Below are 20000 nucleotides of genomic sequence, written 5' to 3'. Positions count from 1 at the left end.
TTACAAATATTACCTCTTATAAGTTGGCAGAGGTGGGGATACTCAGTACCGGTGAGTACCCCCACAAAAAAGCCCTGCATACACACATACTCACACACACATACAAAGATACACACTGACACACACACATATATGCGTACAAACATATATACCCACACACAAAAACAAAGAATGAACAAAAAGGCAGAGCAATATCCGTAAAACTTAACATTTATTGTATCCAAACAAGGTAGTTAAAAGTCCATACTCCACACCAAGGCCGTCTTTAACACACAGGGCAAAAGGGGCAGCTGCCCAGGGCCCTGTCTTTGTTGTGTCATGTGATATGGGAGACAAACACAGTCAGTCCTAATACTGTCACAGTCAAAAGTTCTCTGCTTATATTTATTTGTGAGAAACTGTGCCAGACCATGACGGTGTCATGTGACATGCCAAGCTAGTGCCATGTGCTGTTTTAGCTGTGCAGCACTGAATGCTAAATCCCTAACTCTGCATCCAGCCAATCCCACTGCATCAGAAAAGGTCCTGCTGGGGTTACCACTGTTACCAGGTAATGTTTCTGGTGGTGGGGATGTTTCTGGGTAGGGCTGACTGTAGGCGCATGCAGCAGAAAGCTAGTGCGGCAGGTACATGAGGATTTGAGCATCTGTGCAGCTGCACACACTGCTCTCTTCAGTCTTGAGGCTGTGTGACTCATCTCACACTGTATCCATGCAGCCTTGGGCAGACAATACCCAGTCTGCTGGTCCCCATAGCCCTGCTCTTTCTGCTGTAGCCCTTAGATCAACTAACAGAAGTTTGTAAGGGGAACATTGATTTGTAGAAAGGTTTTAGTGGGAAAAATAAGTGAGTGCACACATGCCCCTCCCCCATGCAGCATTGTCTAGTGCAGGGTGAGAGGGAACTTGTTCCTAGCAAAGAAGTGGCATGTGCTGCTGTGGCGGATGTATAGTGTCATGCTGATACTTCACACATTAAGATAAGGTTTATTTGTATAGTTTTTTTTTTCTCTGTCTCAGATTTTACAGCTTCCCATAGTAGTTTTGCTGTTCCAGTCAGTAAACTTATATTTGTCTGCACCTCCATGCTTCCTCCTCAGTCCTAAATCTCTTTAACCAGCTAACCTCACATCAGAATCACATTCAAAAGCATATTAAATTAATCCACAGTGGAGGAATTTATATATGTATTTACTTATTAGTACTGCTTAGGTCCAGTTTCACATATTGCAATTTTTTTTTAAATGATTAGCCCAGCAGTGGATGATCCACTTATAATAATAACTGGGCTAATTAATTAAAAAAAATAAAAATACGGATTTAGTTGTTTTTTGGGAAGTTGGGTGGAGAGCAAAATTACATGGGGGGGGGGGCAAGAAAATGTATGCCCAGAGTCCAGTCAATATTAAAGACGGCTGTGCTCCACACCACAATGTAAAAACAACAAAGGATCAAAAACAGCTGTGTAGAAGGTGCTTACGCATTTCAGCTGGATAAAAAAATAACAAAAAAAAAATTAAAATAGCAATAATTAAATTATCAAACTAGCTAGAGGATTTTACCATGCAGTTCTCAATTTCTAAAAACTGTGGCGGAGATTACAAGTGTAATTGTACACACACACAGTACATTATCTTGTGTGCTCGGCCTTATACAATTAATAATGTTCCTTCGGATATTATAAGCTGTTGGTTAAAATACATAACCAAAGCAGTTAAGTGCTACCCCATATATAGCGTAACCTATAGTTTAAATGCATAGCCCAAATCAGTAATTGCTTCCACCCAATCTTTTCATATTTATAGCTTTTGAAAATCTGGTATTAACTATAATCCCTTGCTTTGTGCACTCAATTACACCTTAAAATGTTGTAGAAATAAATGAAAACTCTACTACCTAAATATAACTTTTTAACTTTGCTTTAGGCATTTGAGATATCCAGCCAATAACTTCATTGCAGTCCTTAATAGACCACATGAGGTCTATTACCTGAAAGAAATTACATATCTGTGCTGACGTAAGCAGCGTGCACCATATTACCATTCATGTGATAAATAATAACCATTCACTTGTAATAGCAGAGCAAAAATGCAAGTGGTATTGAAGTAAAATATATTGTGCATCAGCGGTGTTAAGTCTCCAAACAGCTTGCATTTGTTCACGTCACTTGTTATCTAGGCACATGCGTTTAAACAGCTATTAAGCAGTAAATACATTATATATATATTATGATGTAGCCCAAGCAAAGATTAGCCTGAGGATAAAATGAAGATATATATTTTTATACAGTTATATTACTTGTTTAAATAAAGAAGATATAAGTTTAAAGTTTTAGTTTTCATAATGTAGTTTAGTTTCTGTAAACTAATTTGAGATGCCATGTTTGTTCCTAGGTTTTCCATTTATCTTTCTCTTCTACTGAAGATAATTAGACAGAGATATAAATCAGGCAAATAAGCTGTGTGAAATATAGGATTCTTAAAGTAATAATAACAGGGTTTCACACAGCTTTATTTCCAAACTATTTTGTTGCCTGTATATAATTGACCTCAGCAGAAGAGATACATTGAAAACCTCAGATCTAACATGGAATTGGAAATGACTGTTACTTATAGAAAGCAGATAATGATTGTGCAGAGCTACATTCTACCAAATTAAAAAACATAATTTATGTAAGAACTTACCTGATAAATTCATTTCTTTCATATTAGCAAGAGTCCATGAGCTAGTGACGTATGGGATATACATTCCTACCAGGAGGGGCAAAGTTTCCCAAACCTCAAAATGCCTATAAATACACCCCTCACCACACCCACAATTCAGTTTAACGAATAGCCAAGAAGTGGGGTGATAAGAAAAAAGTGCGAAAGCATAAAAAATAAGGAATTGGAATAATTGTGCTAAATACAAAAAAATCATAACCACCACAAAAAAGGGTGGGCCTCATGGACTCTTGCTAATATGAAAGAAATGAATTTATCAGGTAAGTTCTTACATAAATTATGTTTTCTTTCATGTAATTAGCAAGAGTCCATGAGCTAGTGACGTATGGGATAATGACTACCCAAGATGTGGATCTTTCCACGCAAGAGTCACTAGAGAGGGAGGGATAAAATAAAGACAGCCAATTCCGCTGAAAAATAATCCACACCCAAAATAAAGTTTAAATTTTATAATGAAAAAAAAACCTGAAATTATAAGCAGAAGATTCAAACTGAAACAGCTGCCTGAAGTACTTTTCTACCAAAAACAGCTTCAGAAGAAGAAAATACATCAAAATGGTAGAATTTAGTAAAAGTATGCAAAGAAGACCAAGTTGCTGCTTTGCAAATCTGATCAACCGAAGCTTCATTCCTAAACGCCCAGGAAGTAGAAACTGACCTAGTAGAATGAGCTGTAATCCTTTGAGGCGGAGTTTTACCAAACTCGACATAAGCATGATGAATTAAAGATTTCAACCAAGATGCCAAAGAAATGGCAGAGGCCTTCTGACCTTTCCTAGAACCGGAAAAGATAACAAATAGACTAGAAGTCTTTCGGAAATTCTTAGTAGCTTCAACATATTATTTCAAAGCTCTAACAACATCCAAAGAATGCAATGATCTCTCCTTAGAATTCTTAGGATTAGGACACAATGAAGGAACCACAATTTCTCTACTAATGTTGTTAGAATTCACAACCTTAGGTAAAAATTTAAAAGAAGTTCGCAACACCGCCTTATCCTGATGAAAAATCAGAAAAGGAGACTCACAAGAAAGAGCAGATAATTCAGAAACTCTTCTAGCAGAAGAGATGGCCAAAAGGAACAAAACTTTCCAAGAAAGTAATTTGATGTCCAACGAATGCATAGGTTCAAACGGAGGAGCTTGAAGAGCCCCCAGAACCAAATTCAAACTCCAAGGAGGAGAAATTGACTTAATGACAGGTTTTATACGAACCAAAGCTTGTACAAAACAATGAATATCAGGAAGATTAGCAATCTTTCTGTGAAAAAGAACAGAAAGAGCAGAGATTTGTCCTTTCAAGGAACTTGCAGACAAACCTTTATCCAAACCATCCTGAAGAAACTGTAAAATTCTCGGAATTCTAAAAGAATGCCAGGAAAAATGATGAGAAAGACACCAAGAAATATAAGTCTTCCAGACTCTATAATATATCTCCCTAGATACAGATTTACGAGCCTGTAACATAGTATTAATCACAGAGTCAGAGAAACCTCTTTGACTAAGAATCAAGCGTTCAATCTCCATACCTTTAAATTTAAGGATTTGAGATCCTGATGGAAAAAAGGACCTTGCGACAAAAGGTCTGGTCTTAACGGAAGAGTCCACGGTTGGCAAGAGGCCATCCGGACAAGATCCGCATACCAAAACCTGTGAGGCCATGCTGGAGCTACCAGCAGAACAAACGAGCATTCCTTCAGAATCTTGGAGATTACTCTTGGAAGAAGAACTAGAGGCGGAAAGATATAGGCAGGATGATACTTCCAAGGAAGTGACAATGCATCCACTGCTTCCGCTTGAGGACCCCTGGATCTGGACAGATACCTGGGAAGTTTCTTGTTTAGATGAGAGGCCATCAGACCTATTTCTGGAAGTCCCCACATTTGAACAATCTGAAGAAATACCTCTGGGTTAAGAGACCATTCGCCCGGATGTAACGTTTGGCGGCTGAGATAATCCGCTTCCCAATTGTCTATACCTGGGATATGAACCGCAGAAACTAGACAGGAGCTGGATTCCGCCCATACCAGAATTCGAGATACTTCCTTCATAGCCAGAGGACTGTGAGTCCCTCCTTGATGATTGATGTATGCCACAGTTGTGACATTGTCTGTCTGAAAACAAATGAACGATTCTCTCTTTAGAAGAGGCCATGACTGAAGAGCTCTGAAAATTGCACGGAGTTCCAAAATAATGATCGGTAATCTCACCTCCTGAGATTCCCAAACCCCTTGTGCTGTCAGAGACCCCCAAACAGCTCCCCAACCTGTCAGACTTGCATCTGTTGAAATTACAGTCCAGGTCGGAAGAACAAAAGAAGCCCCCTGAACTAAACGATGGTGATCTGTCCACCACATCAGAGAGTGTCGTACAATCGGTGTTAAAGATATTAATTGAGATATCTTTGTGTAATCCCTGCACCACTGGTTCAGCATACAGAGCTGAAGAGGTCGCATGTGAAAACGAGCAAAGGGGATCGCGTCCGATGCTGCAGTCATAAGACCTAGAATTTCCATGCATAAAGCTACCGAAGGGAATGATTGTGACTGAAGGTTTCGACAAGCTGATATCGACTTTAGACGTCTCTTGTCTGTCAAAGACAGAGTCATGGACACTGAATCTATCTGGAAACCTAAAAAGGTTACCCTTGTCTGATGAATCAATTAACTTTTTGGTAAATTGATCCTCCAACCATGATCTTGAAGAAACAACACAAGTCGATTCGTATGAGATTCTGCTAAATGTGAAGACTGAGCAAGTACCAAGATATCGTCCAAATAAGGAAATACCACAATACCCTGTTCTCTGATTACAGACAGAAGGGCACCGAGAACCTTTGTAAAAATTCTTGGAGCTGTAGCTAGGCCAAACGGTAGAGCCACAAACTGGTAATGCTTGTCTAGGAAAGAGAATCTCAGAAACTGATAGTGATCTGGATGAATCGGAATATGCAGATATGCATCCTGTAAATCTATTGTGGACATATAATACTCTTGCTGAACAAAAGGCAGGATAGTTCTTACAGTTACCATTTTGAATGTTGGTATACTTACATAACGATTCAATATTTTTAGATCCAGAACTGGTCTGAAGGAATTCTCCTTCTTTGGTACAATGAAGAGATTTGAATAAAACCCCAGCCCCTGTTCCAGAACTGGAACTGGCATAATTACTCCAGCCAACTCTAGATCTGAAACACATTTCAGAAATGCTTGATCCTTCGCTAGGTTTACTGGGACACGGGAAAGAAAAAATCTCTTTGCCGGAGGCCTTATCTTGAAGCCAATTCTGTACCCTTCTGAAACAATGTTCTGAATCCAGAGATTGTGAATGGAATTGAACCAAATTTCTTTGAAAAAACGTAATCTGCCCCCTACCAGCTGAGCTGGAATGAGGGCTGCACCTTCATGTGGACTTGGGAGCTGGCTTTGGTTTTCTAAAAGGCTTGGATTTATTCCAGACTGGAGATGGTTTCCAAACTGATACCGCTCCTGAGGATGAAGGATCAGGCTTTTGTTCCTTGTTGTGACGAAAGGAAAGAAAACGATTATTAGACCTAAATTTACCTTTAGATTTTTTATCCTGTGGTAAAAAAGTTCCTTTCCCTCCAGTAACAGTTGAGATAATAGAATCCAACTGAGAACCAAATAATTTATTACCCTGGAAAGAAAGGGAAAGCAAAGTTGACTTAGAAGACATATCAGCATTCCAAGTTTTAAGCATAAAGCTCTTCTAGCTAAAATAGCTAGAGACATATACCTGACATCAACTCTAATGATATCAAAGATGGCATCACAAATAAAATTATTAGCATGTTGTAGAAGAATAATAATGCTATGAGAATTATGATCTGTTACTTGTTGCGCTAAAGCTTCTAACCAAAAAGTTGAAGCTGCAGCAACATCCGCTAAAGATATAGCAGGTCTAAGAAGATTACCTGAACACAAGTAAGCTTTTCTTAGAAAGGATTCAATTTTCCTATCTAAAGGATCCTTAAAGGAAGTACCATCTGCCGTAGGAATAGTAGTACGCTTAGCAAGAGTAGAGACAGCCCCATCAACCTTAGGGATTTTGTCCCAAAATTCTAATCTGTCATATGGCATAGGATATAATTGCTTAAAACGTTTAGAAGGAGTAAAAGAATTACCCAAATTATTCCATTCCCTGGAAATTACTTCAGAAATAGCACCAGGGACAGGAAACACTTCTGGAATAACTACAGGAGATTTAAAAACCTTATCTAAACGTTTAGATTTAGTATCAAGAGGACTAGAATCCTCAATTTCTAATGCAATTAGGACTTATTTAAGTAAAGAACGAATAAATTCCATTTTAAATAAATATGAAGATTTATCAGCATCAACCTCAGACAGAATCCTCTGAATCAGAAGAACCAATATCAGTATGATGATGTTCATTTAAAAATTCATCTGAAAAATGAGAAGTTTTAAAAGACTTTTTACGTTTACTAGAAGGAGGAATAACAGACATAGCCTTCTTAATGGATTTAGAAACAAAATCTCTTATGTTATCAGGAACACTCTGAGTATTAGATGTTGACGGAACAGCAACAGGTAATGTAACAGTACTAAAGGAAATATTATCTGCATTAGCAAGTTTGTCATGACAAACAGTACAAACAACAGCTGGAGGAACAGATACCAAAAGTTTACAGCAGATACACTTAGCTTTGGTAGCTCCAGCACCAGGCAGCGATTTTCCAGAAGTATCTTCTGACTCAGCTTCAACGTGGGACATCTTGCAATATGTAATAGAAAAAACAACATATAAAGCAAAATTGATCAAATTCCTTAAATGACAGTTTCAGGAATGGGAAAAAAAATGCCAGTGAACAAGCTTCTAGCAACCAGAAGCACAAAATAATGAGACTTAAATAATGTGGAGACAATAGTGACGCCCATATTATTTGGCGCCTAAATGCTTTTGGCGCCAAAATGACGCCACATCCGGAACGCCGACACCTTTGGCGCAAAAAAACGTCAAAAATGACGCAACTTCCGGCGACACGTATGACGCTGGAAACAGAAAAAAAAAAATTGCGCCAAAAAAGTCTGCGCCAAGAATGACGCAATAAAATGAAGCATTTTCAGCCCCCGCAAGCCTAACACCCCACTGGGAAAAGTCAAATTTTTAAGGTAAGAAAAAATTATTTATTCATATGCATTATCCCAAATATGAAACTGACTGTCTGAACTAAGGAACGTTGAACATCCTGAGTCAAGGCAAATAAATGTTTGAATACATATATTTAGAACTTTATATAAAAGTGCCCAACCATAGCTTAGAGTGTCACAGAAAATAAGACTTACTTACCCCAGGACACTCATCTACATGTAGTAGAAAGCCAAACCAGTACTGAAACGAGAATCAGTAGAGGAAATGGTATATATAAGAGTATATCGTCGATCTGAAAAGGGAGGTAAGAGATGAATCTCTACGACCGATAACAGAGAACCTATGAAATAGACCCCGTAGAAGGAGATCACTGCATTCAAATAGGCAATACTCTCCTCACATCCCTCTGACATTCACTGCACGCTGAGAGGAAAACCGGGCTCCAACCTGCTGCGGAGCGCATATCAACGTAGAATCTAGCAAAAACTTACTTCACCACCTCCATAGGAGGCAAAGTTTGTAAAACTGATTTGTGGGTGTGGTGAGGGGTGTATTTATAGGCATTTTAAGGTTTGGGAAACTTTGCCCCTCCTGGTAGGAATGTATATCCCATACGTCACTAGCTCATGGACTCTTGCTAATTACATGAAAGAAAGGTAGATATAGATACAGCCATTGAAGGAATTGTGTTGGAGGCCATACAATTCAAGCAGCAAACACTGCCACCAATGAGTTTTGTTAAGAGGGAGGGGGGGCAGCAAACTTTTTTTTTTTAAAAAAAAAATAATAGGATCTGGTAGGGTTAGGGGGGTGGGGGTACTGGGGGGGGGGGGGCAGCTACACTACAGAAAAAAACGAAAAAACGACTAAAAATAAAAAAAAAAACCACTTTATTTTTTGGGGAAAACTAGGTACTGGCAGACAGCTGCCAGTACCCAAGATGGTGGCAAATAGGTAGGTGGGGAGGGTTAGAGAGGTGTTTGGGGCGGATCAGGGAGGTTGGGGGTTAAGGCAGGGGTCCATCACAGCTGAATAATTTATAAAAAAAAAAAAAAAAAAAAAAAAAACCACCTTTTATTTTAGTACTGGCACACTTTCTGCCAGTACTTAAGATGGCGGGGACAATTGTGGGGTGGGGGAGGGAAGAGAGCTGTCTGGGAGGGATCAGGGGGTGGGATGTGTCAGGTGGGAGGCTAATCTCTACACTAAAGCTAAAATTAACCCTGCAAGCTCTCTACAAGCTACCTAATTAACCCCTTCACTGCTGGGCATAATACAAGTGTGGTGCGCAGCAGCTTTAGCGGCCTCCTAATTGCCAAAAAGCAATGCCAAAGCCATATATGTCTGCTATTTCTGAACAAAGGAGATCCCAGAGAAGCATTTACAACCATTTGTGCCATAATTGCACAAGCTGTTTGTGAATAATTTAAGTGAGAAACCTAAAATTGTGAAAAATGTCACTTTTTTTTATATTTGCTCGCATTTGGCGGTGAAATGGTGGCATGAAATATACCAAAATGGGCCTAGATCAATACTTTGGGTTGTCTACTACACTACACTAAAGCTAAAATTAACCCTTCAAGGTCCCTACAAGATCCCTAATTAACCCCTTCACTGCTGGGCATAATACATGTGTGGTGCACAGCGGCATTTAGTGGCCTTCTAATTACCAAAAAACAATGCCAAAGCCATATATGTCTGCTATTTCTGAACAAAGGGGATCCCAAAGAAGCATTTACAACCATTTGTGCCATAATTGCACAAACTGTTTGTAAATAATTTCAGTGAGAAACCTAAAGTTTGTGACAAAATTTGTGAAAAAGTGAACGATTTTTTTTTTTATTTGCTCGCATTTGGCAGTGAAATGGTGGCATGAAATATACCAAAATGGGCATAAATCAATACTTTGGGTTGTCTTCTAAAAAAAATATATATACATGTCAAGGGATATTCAGAGATTCCGGACAGATATCAGTGTTCCAATGTAACTAGCGCTAATTTTGAAAAAAAGTGGTTTGGAAATAGCAACGTTCTACTTGTACTTATTGCCCTATAACTTGCAAAAAAAGCAAACAACATGTAACCATTGGGTATTTCTAAACTCAGGACAAAATTTAGAAACTATTTAGCATGGGTGTTTTTTGGTGATTGTAGATGTGTAACAGATTTTGGAGGTCAAAGTTAGAAAAAGTGTGTTTTTTTCCATTTTTTCCTCATATTTTATATTTTTTTTATATTAAATTATAAGATATGATGAAAAAAATGGTATCTTTAGAAAGTCCATTTAATGGCGAGAAAAACGGTATATAATATGTGTGGGTACAGTAAATGAGTAAGAGGAAATTACAGCTAAACACTAACACTGCAGAAATGTAAAAATAGCCATTGTCATTAAGGGTAAGAAAACTGAAAAATGGTCCGGTCATTAAGGGGTTAATATACCTTACCTTTATGTCCCTATAATTAATTCTTAAAAACATTTTAAAGTATATATTGCATCAAAAATGTGTATACTCACCATTTCGAGATACATCTAGCTCTACTAATTGCATAAAGTTTGCTATTTCAGGAGGAAGTCTCTGGATTTCATTGTCGCTAAGTCCCAGTTTTCGCAATTTCACAAGTTGGAAAAATTGCTGGAAAGAAAATGGACTTAATTAAAGGGACATCAAACACAAATTTGCAATGAATAATGCAGCTTTATTTTGTCAAATGAACATATTGTTTTTATGATATTTTTTTCCCCACAGATTTCCCTGTCCCCAGAACAAAAGAACATTTGCTAACCAATCACAAAAGAATACACATTTACACATTTGAACTTTGTTTGCACGTGTGCAGTTAAGGAAAGAGACTGGGGTAGGTAGCCTCTCTTCTTATCTTCCTTTAAAGGTGGTTTAGTAAAGATTCAGTTTATTTACTTAGTAATAATTTAACAGATAATTAAACAGATATATATTCCTTTATAATATCAATCTAATAGCTAAATATAAATATCTATTTATATACACACACCTAAGCCACCTTACGTGCCCACTGCTGTTGCAAATAATGCTTTTCTTACCATGGTTGTCAATGCAAAACTGTGAGGAGGGGGTAAACAAAAGCTCACAAATAAGCAATAACCCAAACCTCTTTGGGAAGACATAGAACAGTTAGAATGTTCAGATGTATTTTACAGCAAAAGGAATAAATAATGATGGTGTATTGCAATACTATTTCACTTTTAGTAATAAAATATTTGATGTATTGTTGAAATATTGAGTTTAATGGCCCTTTCATTAAAAATAAATTTTAAAAAAATCAATTACGTTTTTTCCTATGTGGCATTTGGTTAGGTTTTCTCAATTTATGAAGAGTTTAGCTGCAAACTTATGAAAAATAAATGTCCTCAATGAGTAAACTGTAAGACCAGTGCTACACAACGTTAAAGGGACAGTCAACACCAGAATTTTTGTTGTTTAAAAAGAAAGATAATCCTTTTATTACCCATTCCCCAGTTTTGCATAACCAACACAGTTATAATACACGTTTTACCTCTGTAATTATCTTGTATCTAAGCTTCTGCTGACTGACCCCTTATTTCAGTTCTTTTGACAGACATGCAGTTTAGCCAATCAGTGCTCACTCCTAGGTCACTTTACGTGCATGAGCTCAATGTTATCTATATGAAACATGTGAACTAATGCCCTCTAGTGGTCAAAATGTATTCAGATTAGAGGCAGTCTTCAAGGTCTAATAAATTAGCATATGAATCTCCTAGTTTTAGCTTTCAACTAAGAATACCAAGAGAACAAAGCAAAATTGGTGATAAAAGTAAATTGGGAAGTTGTTTAAAATTGCATGCCCTATTTAAAACATGAAAGTTTTTTTTTGGACTTGACTGTCCCTTTAAGTGCCAAAGATCATTTTTTTGTACACATACATGCCAGAAGATAAAATGCAATAAGTTTTTTGTGACACAGTGCCTCAACTACCAGGTCGTTTGAACAGGTTTAATTAGGTTTTATTATGTGTAGTATAAAAAACATTATTCTGTAAAATGTGTTTCCCACGGCTTGTTATTATAGCTGCAGGGTATAAATTATATCAGAAATCAATAATTTATGTTTATCATAAACAAGCCCATTTATATTGACTGAACTTGCAGAAATAGCAGATATCTTTATCTATACACAAAAGTCTGAAACTTAGAGCAATTGAAAATTAAAATTTTAGTATTAGTGGGCTGTTGCTGACCCTTGGGTACATAACTTTTCCTTAGAGAATACAAAAGTATTCATATTTTTAGTATAGGTGATGGTTTCAACAGAAAAGGCACCTATTTCGAATGGCAAAATAAAAGGTAAAGGAGCCATTTGTAATCAATTTAATACACTTGCACAAGTAAAACGCTTTATTGGGAATATATTAAAGGGAGAACACTTTACAGTACAATGTCCCTTAAATTCTGACAATTGTGGGCTTTCCAATTCCAGTTAGAATTACAAGCGCATACTCCAGTTGGAACACTGCTATATTACCCATACCCATTGTTTACACACTCAAATAACTCATTTATAGCTGCTCTAACTGACATTAGAAGATTAGATCAAGAAAACCTAGGATACAAAAGGCTTACACCCACTGCTTTAAGGACAATAAAATGTTACACCCTTATTTCAAGAATTAAATAATATATTTAGTGTTTAAAACTACAGAATAGAATAATTTTAAAGGACTAAAAACATATTACATTCTATAGCGTATACAGAAATATCCCTGCAATATATAGAAACATAGATTTTGATGGCAAAGAAGCAGCATAGGCCCATTAAATCTGCCCAATATTTCCTAAAAGTATAAAACTTATCTAGTTCATAGGTAGCATTATGTTTAACCCAAGCATTCTTTAAGTCCCCCCGCAGTGTTTGTCATTACCACCTCTTGTTGAAGTTTATTCCATTAATCAATTACCCTTTCTGTAAAGAAGTGCTTCCTCAAATTACTCCTGAATTTACTACTCTTCAGCTTGAGGGGTAGTAGATTCAGGAATATTTTTTTTTTTTTTAATTCTTTTTATTAAAGAAACATGGGTACAGTTTAACATGTGCAAACTTACACAAATGAAAATCATACAGTTGATACAACACAAAATACTTTTGTTAGTACTCAATATAAAAGCCCTGTAGGGTTAGTTTTATCCAGATAGTAGGATATCAGTCCATGTGTATCCCATGTTTCTCATTTTCTTATATAACAGTGAATAAAACATCTTAACCAAACTAAACACATAATCTAAACACATTCTAAACCCAACCCCAATTGACTTAGAGATTCCAGCAATATGCCATCCCCCTTATGTATATATATGTATAGATTAATAAGTTTTATATCTACGACCCAATATCACAAAATAATCATGTTAATGCATTAATTGATCCAGAAGCTTGATAAAGCTCAGCCAAAAACAGTTTGTATAGTCATAGACTGTTAATAAGTTATGTTGTATTTGCGCTTTTTATCCTAAATGTATTTTCCCAGGAGGTGTGGGTAGAGCTAACTTGCATTAAAAAATGAACTGTGACTATTGTGCATAAATCCTTTTGTATGTGATGTACAATATAGGTTATGGGCCACGTTACTAGGGACAGCTAAGGTGTACATAAGATATCTATAGCAGAGTAATGGAACTTTTGAGAATAAGAACCTATTTTGCAGCAGTATATACAGGTATTGTGGAATCCTTAATCTGCTGATGTTCGTTTGGATTTTGTCAATTGGGGTATTACTCAAATTAAACTAATAAAACTATAGCAAACCACAAACACAACCGTACCGCACCACAATCAACAGGCGAAGTTACAGGGTAAGGTTAATTTATAGCTGTTGGGTGCTGTGCAGATAAACTGTAGGCTGGGTGGCATGGGGGTACAATGTTGCTAATGCATATAGATTAGTGTGCGTCAAAATTTAAAGGTGTTAGATACTCAACCCTTATGCAATAACTAGAATATAAGAGTCAATATAGGAAGTAGCCCTGTATATGTTTCCAAGATGTAACGTGGGATTATTGTAGGAGCAGCAAGGACTCCTCCCTGATCAGAAGCTGTATGGCAACCTAAAAGAGAATCCTCTTAGAGATAGATTGTGTTACTATGTTATGTAGGTACATCACATAGGTAGCAGGTTTTTTGAAGAGCTTAACCATACCAAGCTCAAATCAGACTGGTCAATGAGAGTAACAAAGTATAAGGCAAACAGTCAAGTGAGCGGTGTGTATACACAGTGATTTCAAAAGCACAGTGCTATTAAGGTTGACCAAATGTAGTGAGGTCATGGTTAGCAGATATTTATCTCTCAGTGGAACAAACATAACATTCCTCAAAAAAGAAGAAATAAATAAATGGTCAATGGAGTAGTGCAGGTAGAAGTGAGTGTGAATCTCCCATTACATTACACGGTACCCCCAATGAAGTTGACAATAAAAACTGCAAAACAACCCAAACCATACATAAGTGTAACAACCATACACACGCAGCCTAGTCAGAATTAAAACAGATTAGAGCCCTCTCTAGTTAGCTGGTTCACTTATCTGATGAGATGAGGCAAGTACATGTATGTATTCAAAGCTGCTGAATATTATGCGTAACATTTAGCGGGACATCAGCCCATACAGTTATGTGGCACTCAGTCAATTGGTACTTAGCGCTGTAGCATTATGGATATTACCGACCCCGGCTCGGGATGGAGCATGGCAGCTATGCCTTTGTAGAGTGCCGCCTTTCTGTGGGGGGAAGAGAAGCTGCCTCGTAGCGGGAATAAAATACGGCAATGTTCCTAGAGGGCAGCTGCCCCATCCCAAGTCCAACTTCAGGGCATGCGAGCTGATGGTCAAATGTGTAGCAAACAGAAAGTCAGGGTCGTATCTGTAGAGATCCTGTCGCTCCTCAGGCGGGGAATTGGCAGCAGCCGGAATGACAAGTGACTCGGCTTTAGCAACAGCAGGGTAAGCGGGGCCGTAGGCAGTCACTCCCACAACTCCGGGGCCAGGATCCATGACCGAAGCTGGGTCAGCAACCAGATGGGTCATTTGCGGGAGTGGTAAGCTGCGCTTCAGGTAGACAGTCGGGTCTATGTCGCAACCCAGCCAGGTCGTTTGGGTATCAGATTCTGGGGCTGAGACCAATAGTGGGTGAGTCATCCGCGGTGTCGGCAGTCTCTCTTGTGGTTCAGTCTGCGGTTCTATAACGGACCCCACCAGGTGCAAGACAGGAGAGGCTATTCCGCTTACCAATAGGTTGGGGGCCATGGGGCTGTCATTAAGAGACTTGAGTGTTGCGCTCCCTGCAGTGGGCTCGGCAGCAGGCCTTCCCTGGTGGCCCCCTTGCTTCTTAGTTGCCAGCGCAGCACATAGTTCAGTGCAGGAATTCAAGAGTCTCTCTAGCTTGGGTAGGAACAGAGTTTGTAATTCTCCCAAGATGCAGGAGTCAGCTGAGCAGTCTTTGGCGGTGAATAACTCCATTGTAGGGAGACAGGAACTTTGCAAGATGTATATACAGAGTGGCGGCAGTATTCCCGCCACAATACCCAACGAGTTTCTTTTTTAAAGTGACGTTCCGGGGTAGAAGAGCTGTTAATCCTTCTATCTGCTGGATATTCCCGGACAGCTTGCCTGTCAAGGGAGATGCAGATGGCGTAGATAAGTGGCTGCAATAATAGAAGTAGAAGTAGTTTGCTTCAGAGCTGTTGAAGCTTGCAGCCATCTTGTAGAGCCACCCACCGGAAGTCCCAGGAATATTTATTTTTATTAAAAATACAACCTCACCTTTTCGGTGCCCCTTAATATTCGTTAAAGTTACTATTATATCACCTCTTTCCCTTCTCTCCTCTAAGCTTTAAATATTTATGTCTTTGAGCCCCTCCTGGTAGGTTTTATTTTGTAGCTCATGTACCATTTTAGCAGCCCTCCTTTGCACAGATTTTAGTTTGTTTATATCCTTTTGGAGATATGGCCTCCAGAACTACACACAATACTCAACATGAGGCCTAAGTAGCGATTTGTAAATTGGCATCAAGAACCTTATTATTTCTGCTGCAAATACCTCTTCATACAACCAAGCATTCTACTTGCCTTACTTGCTGCAATTCTACATTGTTTACTAAATTTTAAATTATCTGAAATAATAATTCCCAAGTCCCGTTCCTCATTTGTAACAGTCAGTAAAGTGTCATTGAGTCTGTAATTAACATTTGGATTTTGCTTTTCTAAATGCATCACTTTGCCTTTTGCAGTGTTAAACTTTAGATCACATTTTTGTATCACCTGCAAACAGACATACTTTCCCCTGTAGCTCTTTGCTGATGTCTCTGATAAATATGTTAAATAGAACAAGCCCCAGAACTGACCCTTGAGAAACATCACTAGTAACTAACCCCTCTGCTGAATATACTCCATTTACTAAGACACTCTGTTTGCTATCCTTTAGCCATCATTCTACCCCGTTCACAATATTCAAGTCTAGACCAAGGAGATGCAGTTAGTGAAATCTAGATATGCTACATCAACTGCTTAACACTGGTCTAATACTTTTGTTACATAATCAAAGAAGCCAATTCGATTAGTGTGACATTAGCTCCCTGAAGAAAGACCATACTAATTTTGGTCCTCTAAAATTGTTTGTCTTTATGCAAGTCATAACTCACCCCCCCCCATAAAGTTCCCTACTAGTGAAGTTAAAATAATTGGCCTGTGATTAGCAGATTCTTCCCTACTGACATTTTTATGAGAGGACTACAGTCGCTATACTCCATATCATCTATATAATCTGGAACAACTTCTGTCAATAGTAACGAAATAAACGGATTAGTTAATGAGGCAGCTAGCATAGATCAAAGTTACTTTAACGCTTGGATGAATATCATCAGGACCCACTGACTTGTTTACATTTATTTTTGATAATCCCAATGAAACCTCATCCTCTGTAAAAATATTAGTGCTGAGCCCGTTTCCATTATTTGTATCATCAGTTAACATAGACATTATATCTTCACAATCTTTTGTGAAGACAGAACCAAAGTAATCATTAGGACAGTCTGCAATTTCCTTATCTTCTACTATTATACCATCAATTGTTTTACATTTTAAATCTTCTAACCTTAGTTTTTCTCCTTTTGCCGACATATCTAAAGAAGCTTTTGTCTCCATGTTTTAATGGCTGTGCCATCTTTTTTTCCGAATTAGCTTTAGCCCTCCAAATTCAAAGCTTATTTTTTGTTGTTGCAGCATCCATATTTGCATATCATTGTCTGACTGTGTGAGTCTGTACAGCATGTGCTACGTCTTTGGAAAACCATTCTGGTCTTCTCTTTCTTTTACAGACATATCCAATACAGTGTGCAATTGACTGTAAAATGGCAACCTTCAAAACATCCAACTGTTCCTAAACCAATTGCTCAAGTGAATCTTTCAAGGATTCAAGAAAATACCTGCTTCTAGCTGATCCAGCACAATTGTTTTTCCATATTTGGCAAATTAAAGTCCCCCATTACTATAACCTTACCCTTCATGGCCATCATCATCATCATTAGTTCATGCAATTTCAGTAACCTTTATATTTTCTTTTACATACAGAGCACCTCCTACACATTTGTTTCCTACTCTGTTCTTTTAAATAGCTTGTATCCCGGTATGACCATGCCCCAGTCATAAGAATCATTAGCCATGTAACAGTAATGTAGAAAAATGAAGGAAAAGACAACACATACTATGTAACATTTTTTGTATATGTGTATTAACAAGATTGTTTATTCAACACTAGAAATCATAAGCTAAATATTCTGATTAATCTTGAATATAGTGCCAAGTACACATATTTTCTCTTACAAATTCATTGGTCCATATGAGAATGGGCAAGCACTATATGAAGGCTTGTGGGGAAGAAAAAAACCACCTGTCTAGACTTAGGAATACATTACATTAAACTGACAAGAGTTTAGTGGAAGTATGCATGAAATGGCACATGGTTACAATGCATTTCTGCAGCTTCATTCTGACAAGTCTATAAAGCAACAATTCCCCCCTTTGAATATGTAGCGAATGGCTAAAAAAAAAAAAAAAAGGAAAAGATTCAGCTAGAAAAAAAAACAAAACACAATCTATGCTTACCTGATAAATTATTATGAACCCCTTTGGAACGATGATAGTTCAAAGGAGTCCATCACATGTGGGATATAATTCTCGCCACTAGGAAGAGGCCAATAACCCACACAAGAGCTTAAATTCCCTCCAACCTCCCATCTTTCAGTTTAACGCATAGCCGAGCGGAGAATAGGTAGGAAAGACAAAATCAGGGTCTATAGAGGTGCAAATTAGAACGGTGGCACCACAAATTGAAATGGGTGGGGCCTATGGACTATCATCATTTCAAAACAAAATAATTGATCAGGTAAGCATAAATTATGTTTTCTTTTGTATAATGATTTAAGTCCATAGGGCTCCAAAACATGTGGGATTAATACTTAAGCAGATAGTCCCTGTTACAGAAAGGGTGGGACAATTTTCAGGCAGTTCCTTTTTATCAGACACTGTGGCCTAAAGCACGGAAATTTTTTTGAAAAAGTATGCAGAGCAGACCATTTTGCAGCTTTGCAAGTCTGCTTCAAAGATGCATCCTTTTGCAAGCCCAGGAAGGTGCAACTGATCTTGTAGAATGGGCTGTGATACATTTAGGGGCAAATTTGTTGACACCAAGAAGGATTTGCGTTTACCTGTTTGAGCCAAGAGGCCAAAACTACAGTAGCATCCTTCTGCCTTTTACCAGTCCTGAAGTAGTGGTGAACAAACCAGCTGTAATATTGTCTGAATTCCTAAGTAGCTTAAAGAAAGAACTTCAATGCTCTGACTACATCGAAATTATGTAAAAGTTGTTCGATATAATTAGCAGGATCTAGACACAAATGAGGAACAACAATCTCCTGATATTTTCAAAAGAACAAATACAAATTTAGTACAAAGTACAGCTTTATCCATCACAGGAAAAAGCGGATAACTCAAACTATCCTAGCTGAGGAAATTGCTAAGAAAAGCACTTTCCAACATAAAATTTGATATCAATGGAATGCATTGGTTCAAATGGAGAACCTTGCAAACAGAAAGAACTAGATTCAAATTTCAAAGCAAATACATTGGTCCCACAAATAGATTACTTCTTACTAGTGCCTGGACAAATGTCTGAACATCAGACAGCTTAACAGAAAAAAAGAAAAAAAAATTAAACAGAAATTTGACATTTTAGGGAGCTAGCAGACAAACACTTGTCAAGGCTATCTTGTAAAAACTGAAGAATTCTAGGAATCCTAAAGGAATACCAAGAAAACCCTCTGGAGGAGCACCATTCAAACATGACCTCCAAATTTTGTGATAATTTTTTTGTGTGTGTAACAGATCTTCTGTCTTGAATCAGAGTGTCAATAACTCAATTAGTGAAACCTCTATGTTCAAAAACTAGGCATTTAACCTCCAATACATTGAAAATTGAGATCCTGATGGATAAAAGGCCCTTGAGACAACAGATCTTGTCTTAGAGCAAGAAGTCATGGATGAGATAGAGACATCTGCACTAGATCCACATACCATGTTCTACGGGGCCAGGCTGGAACAATCAAGATTACCAAAGCTGACTCCTGCTTGATTTGAGCAATTGAATTGGAAGTAGAACAAGCAGAAAAAAAAAAATATGCTAGATGTATAATCCATGGACACACCAAGGCGCCTACCATTTGAGCCTTTGAATCTCTTGATCTTTCACAATGTATTGGAAGATTTGAATTAAATAGGAGGCCATCAGATCCATGTCTGGAAGACACCATTTGATTATTAATTAATCAAAGATGAAAGATGTCCTGTTGGAGAGACCACTCTCCTGTATGGGCCGACTGACAGCTGAGATAATATGCTTCTCAATCTTTCACTCCTGGAATGTGAACTGCTGATGGGGAACATTTATTCCTCTCTGCCCAAGACAGAATTCTTGAGACTTCCTGCATAGCCAGTAGACTTTGGGTACCCCTTGATGATTTATGTAGGCCACCTCCGTGATATTGTCCAATTCACAAAACCCTTCCTGTTTTAAGAGGAGCAAAGACTGAAAAGCCTGAAGAA

General features: G+C 37.9%; 1 protein-coding gene across 1 annotated transcript in view; it reads right to left on the bottom strand.

Moving 5' to 3' along the window:
* Positions 1-20000, bottom strand: part of LRRC1 (leucine rich repeat containing 1) — a 447671-nt gene that overhangs the window by 298374 nt on the left and 129297 nt on the right. Inside the window, exon 2 of the mRNA XM_053710387.1 lies at positions 10377-10494. Within this exon, the coding sequence (XP_053566362.1) occupies positions 10377-10494 (118 nt within the window). The remainder of the gene's footprint in view (positions 1-10376; positions 10495-20000) is intronic.

This window comes from Bombina bombina, chromosome 4 (assembly GCF_027579735.1).
Source record: "Bombina bombina isolate aBomBom1 chromosome 4, aBomBom1.pri, whole genome shotgun sequence".
NCBI classification, from domain to species: Eukaryota; Metazoa; Chordata; class Amphibia; order Anura; family Bombinatoridae; genus Bombina; species Bombina bombina.
This window is presented reverse-complemented; position numbering and strand designations above follow the sequence as displayed.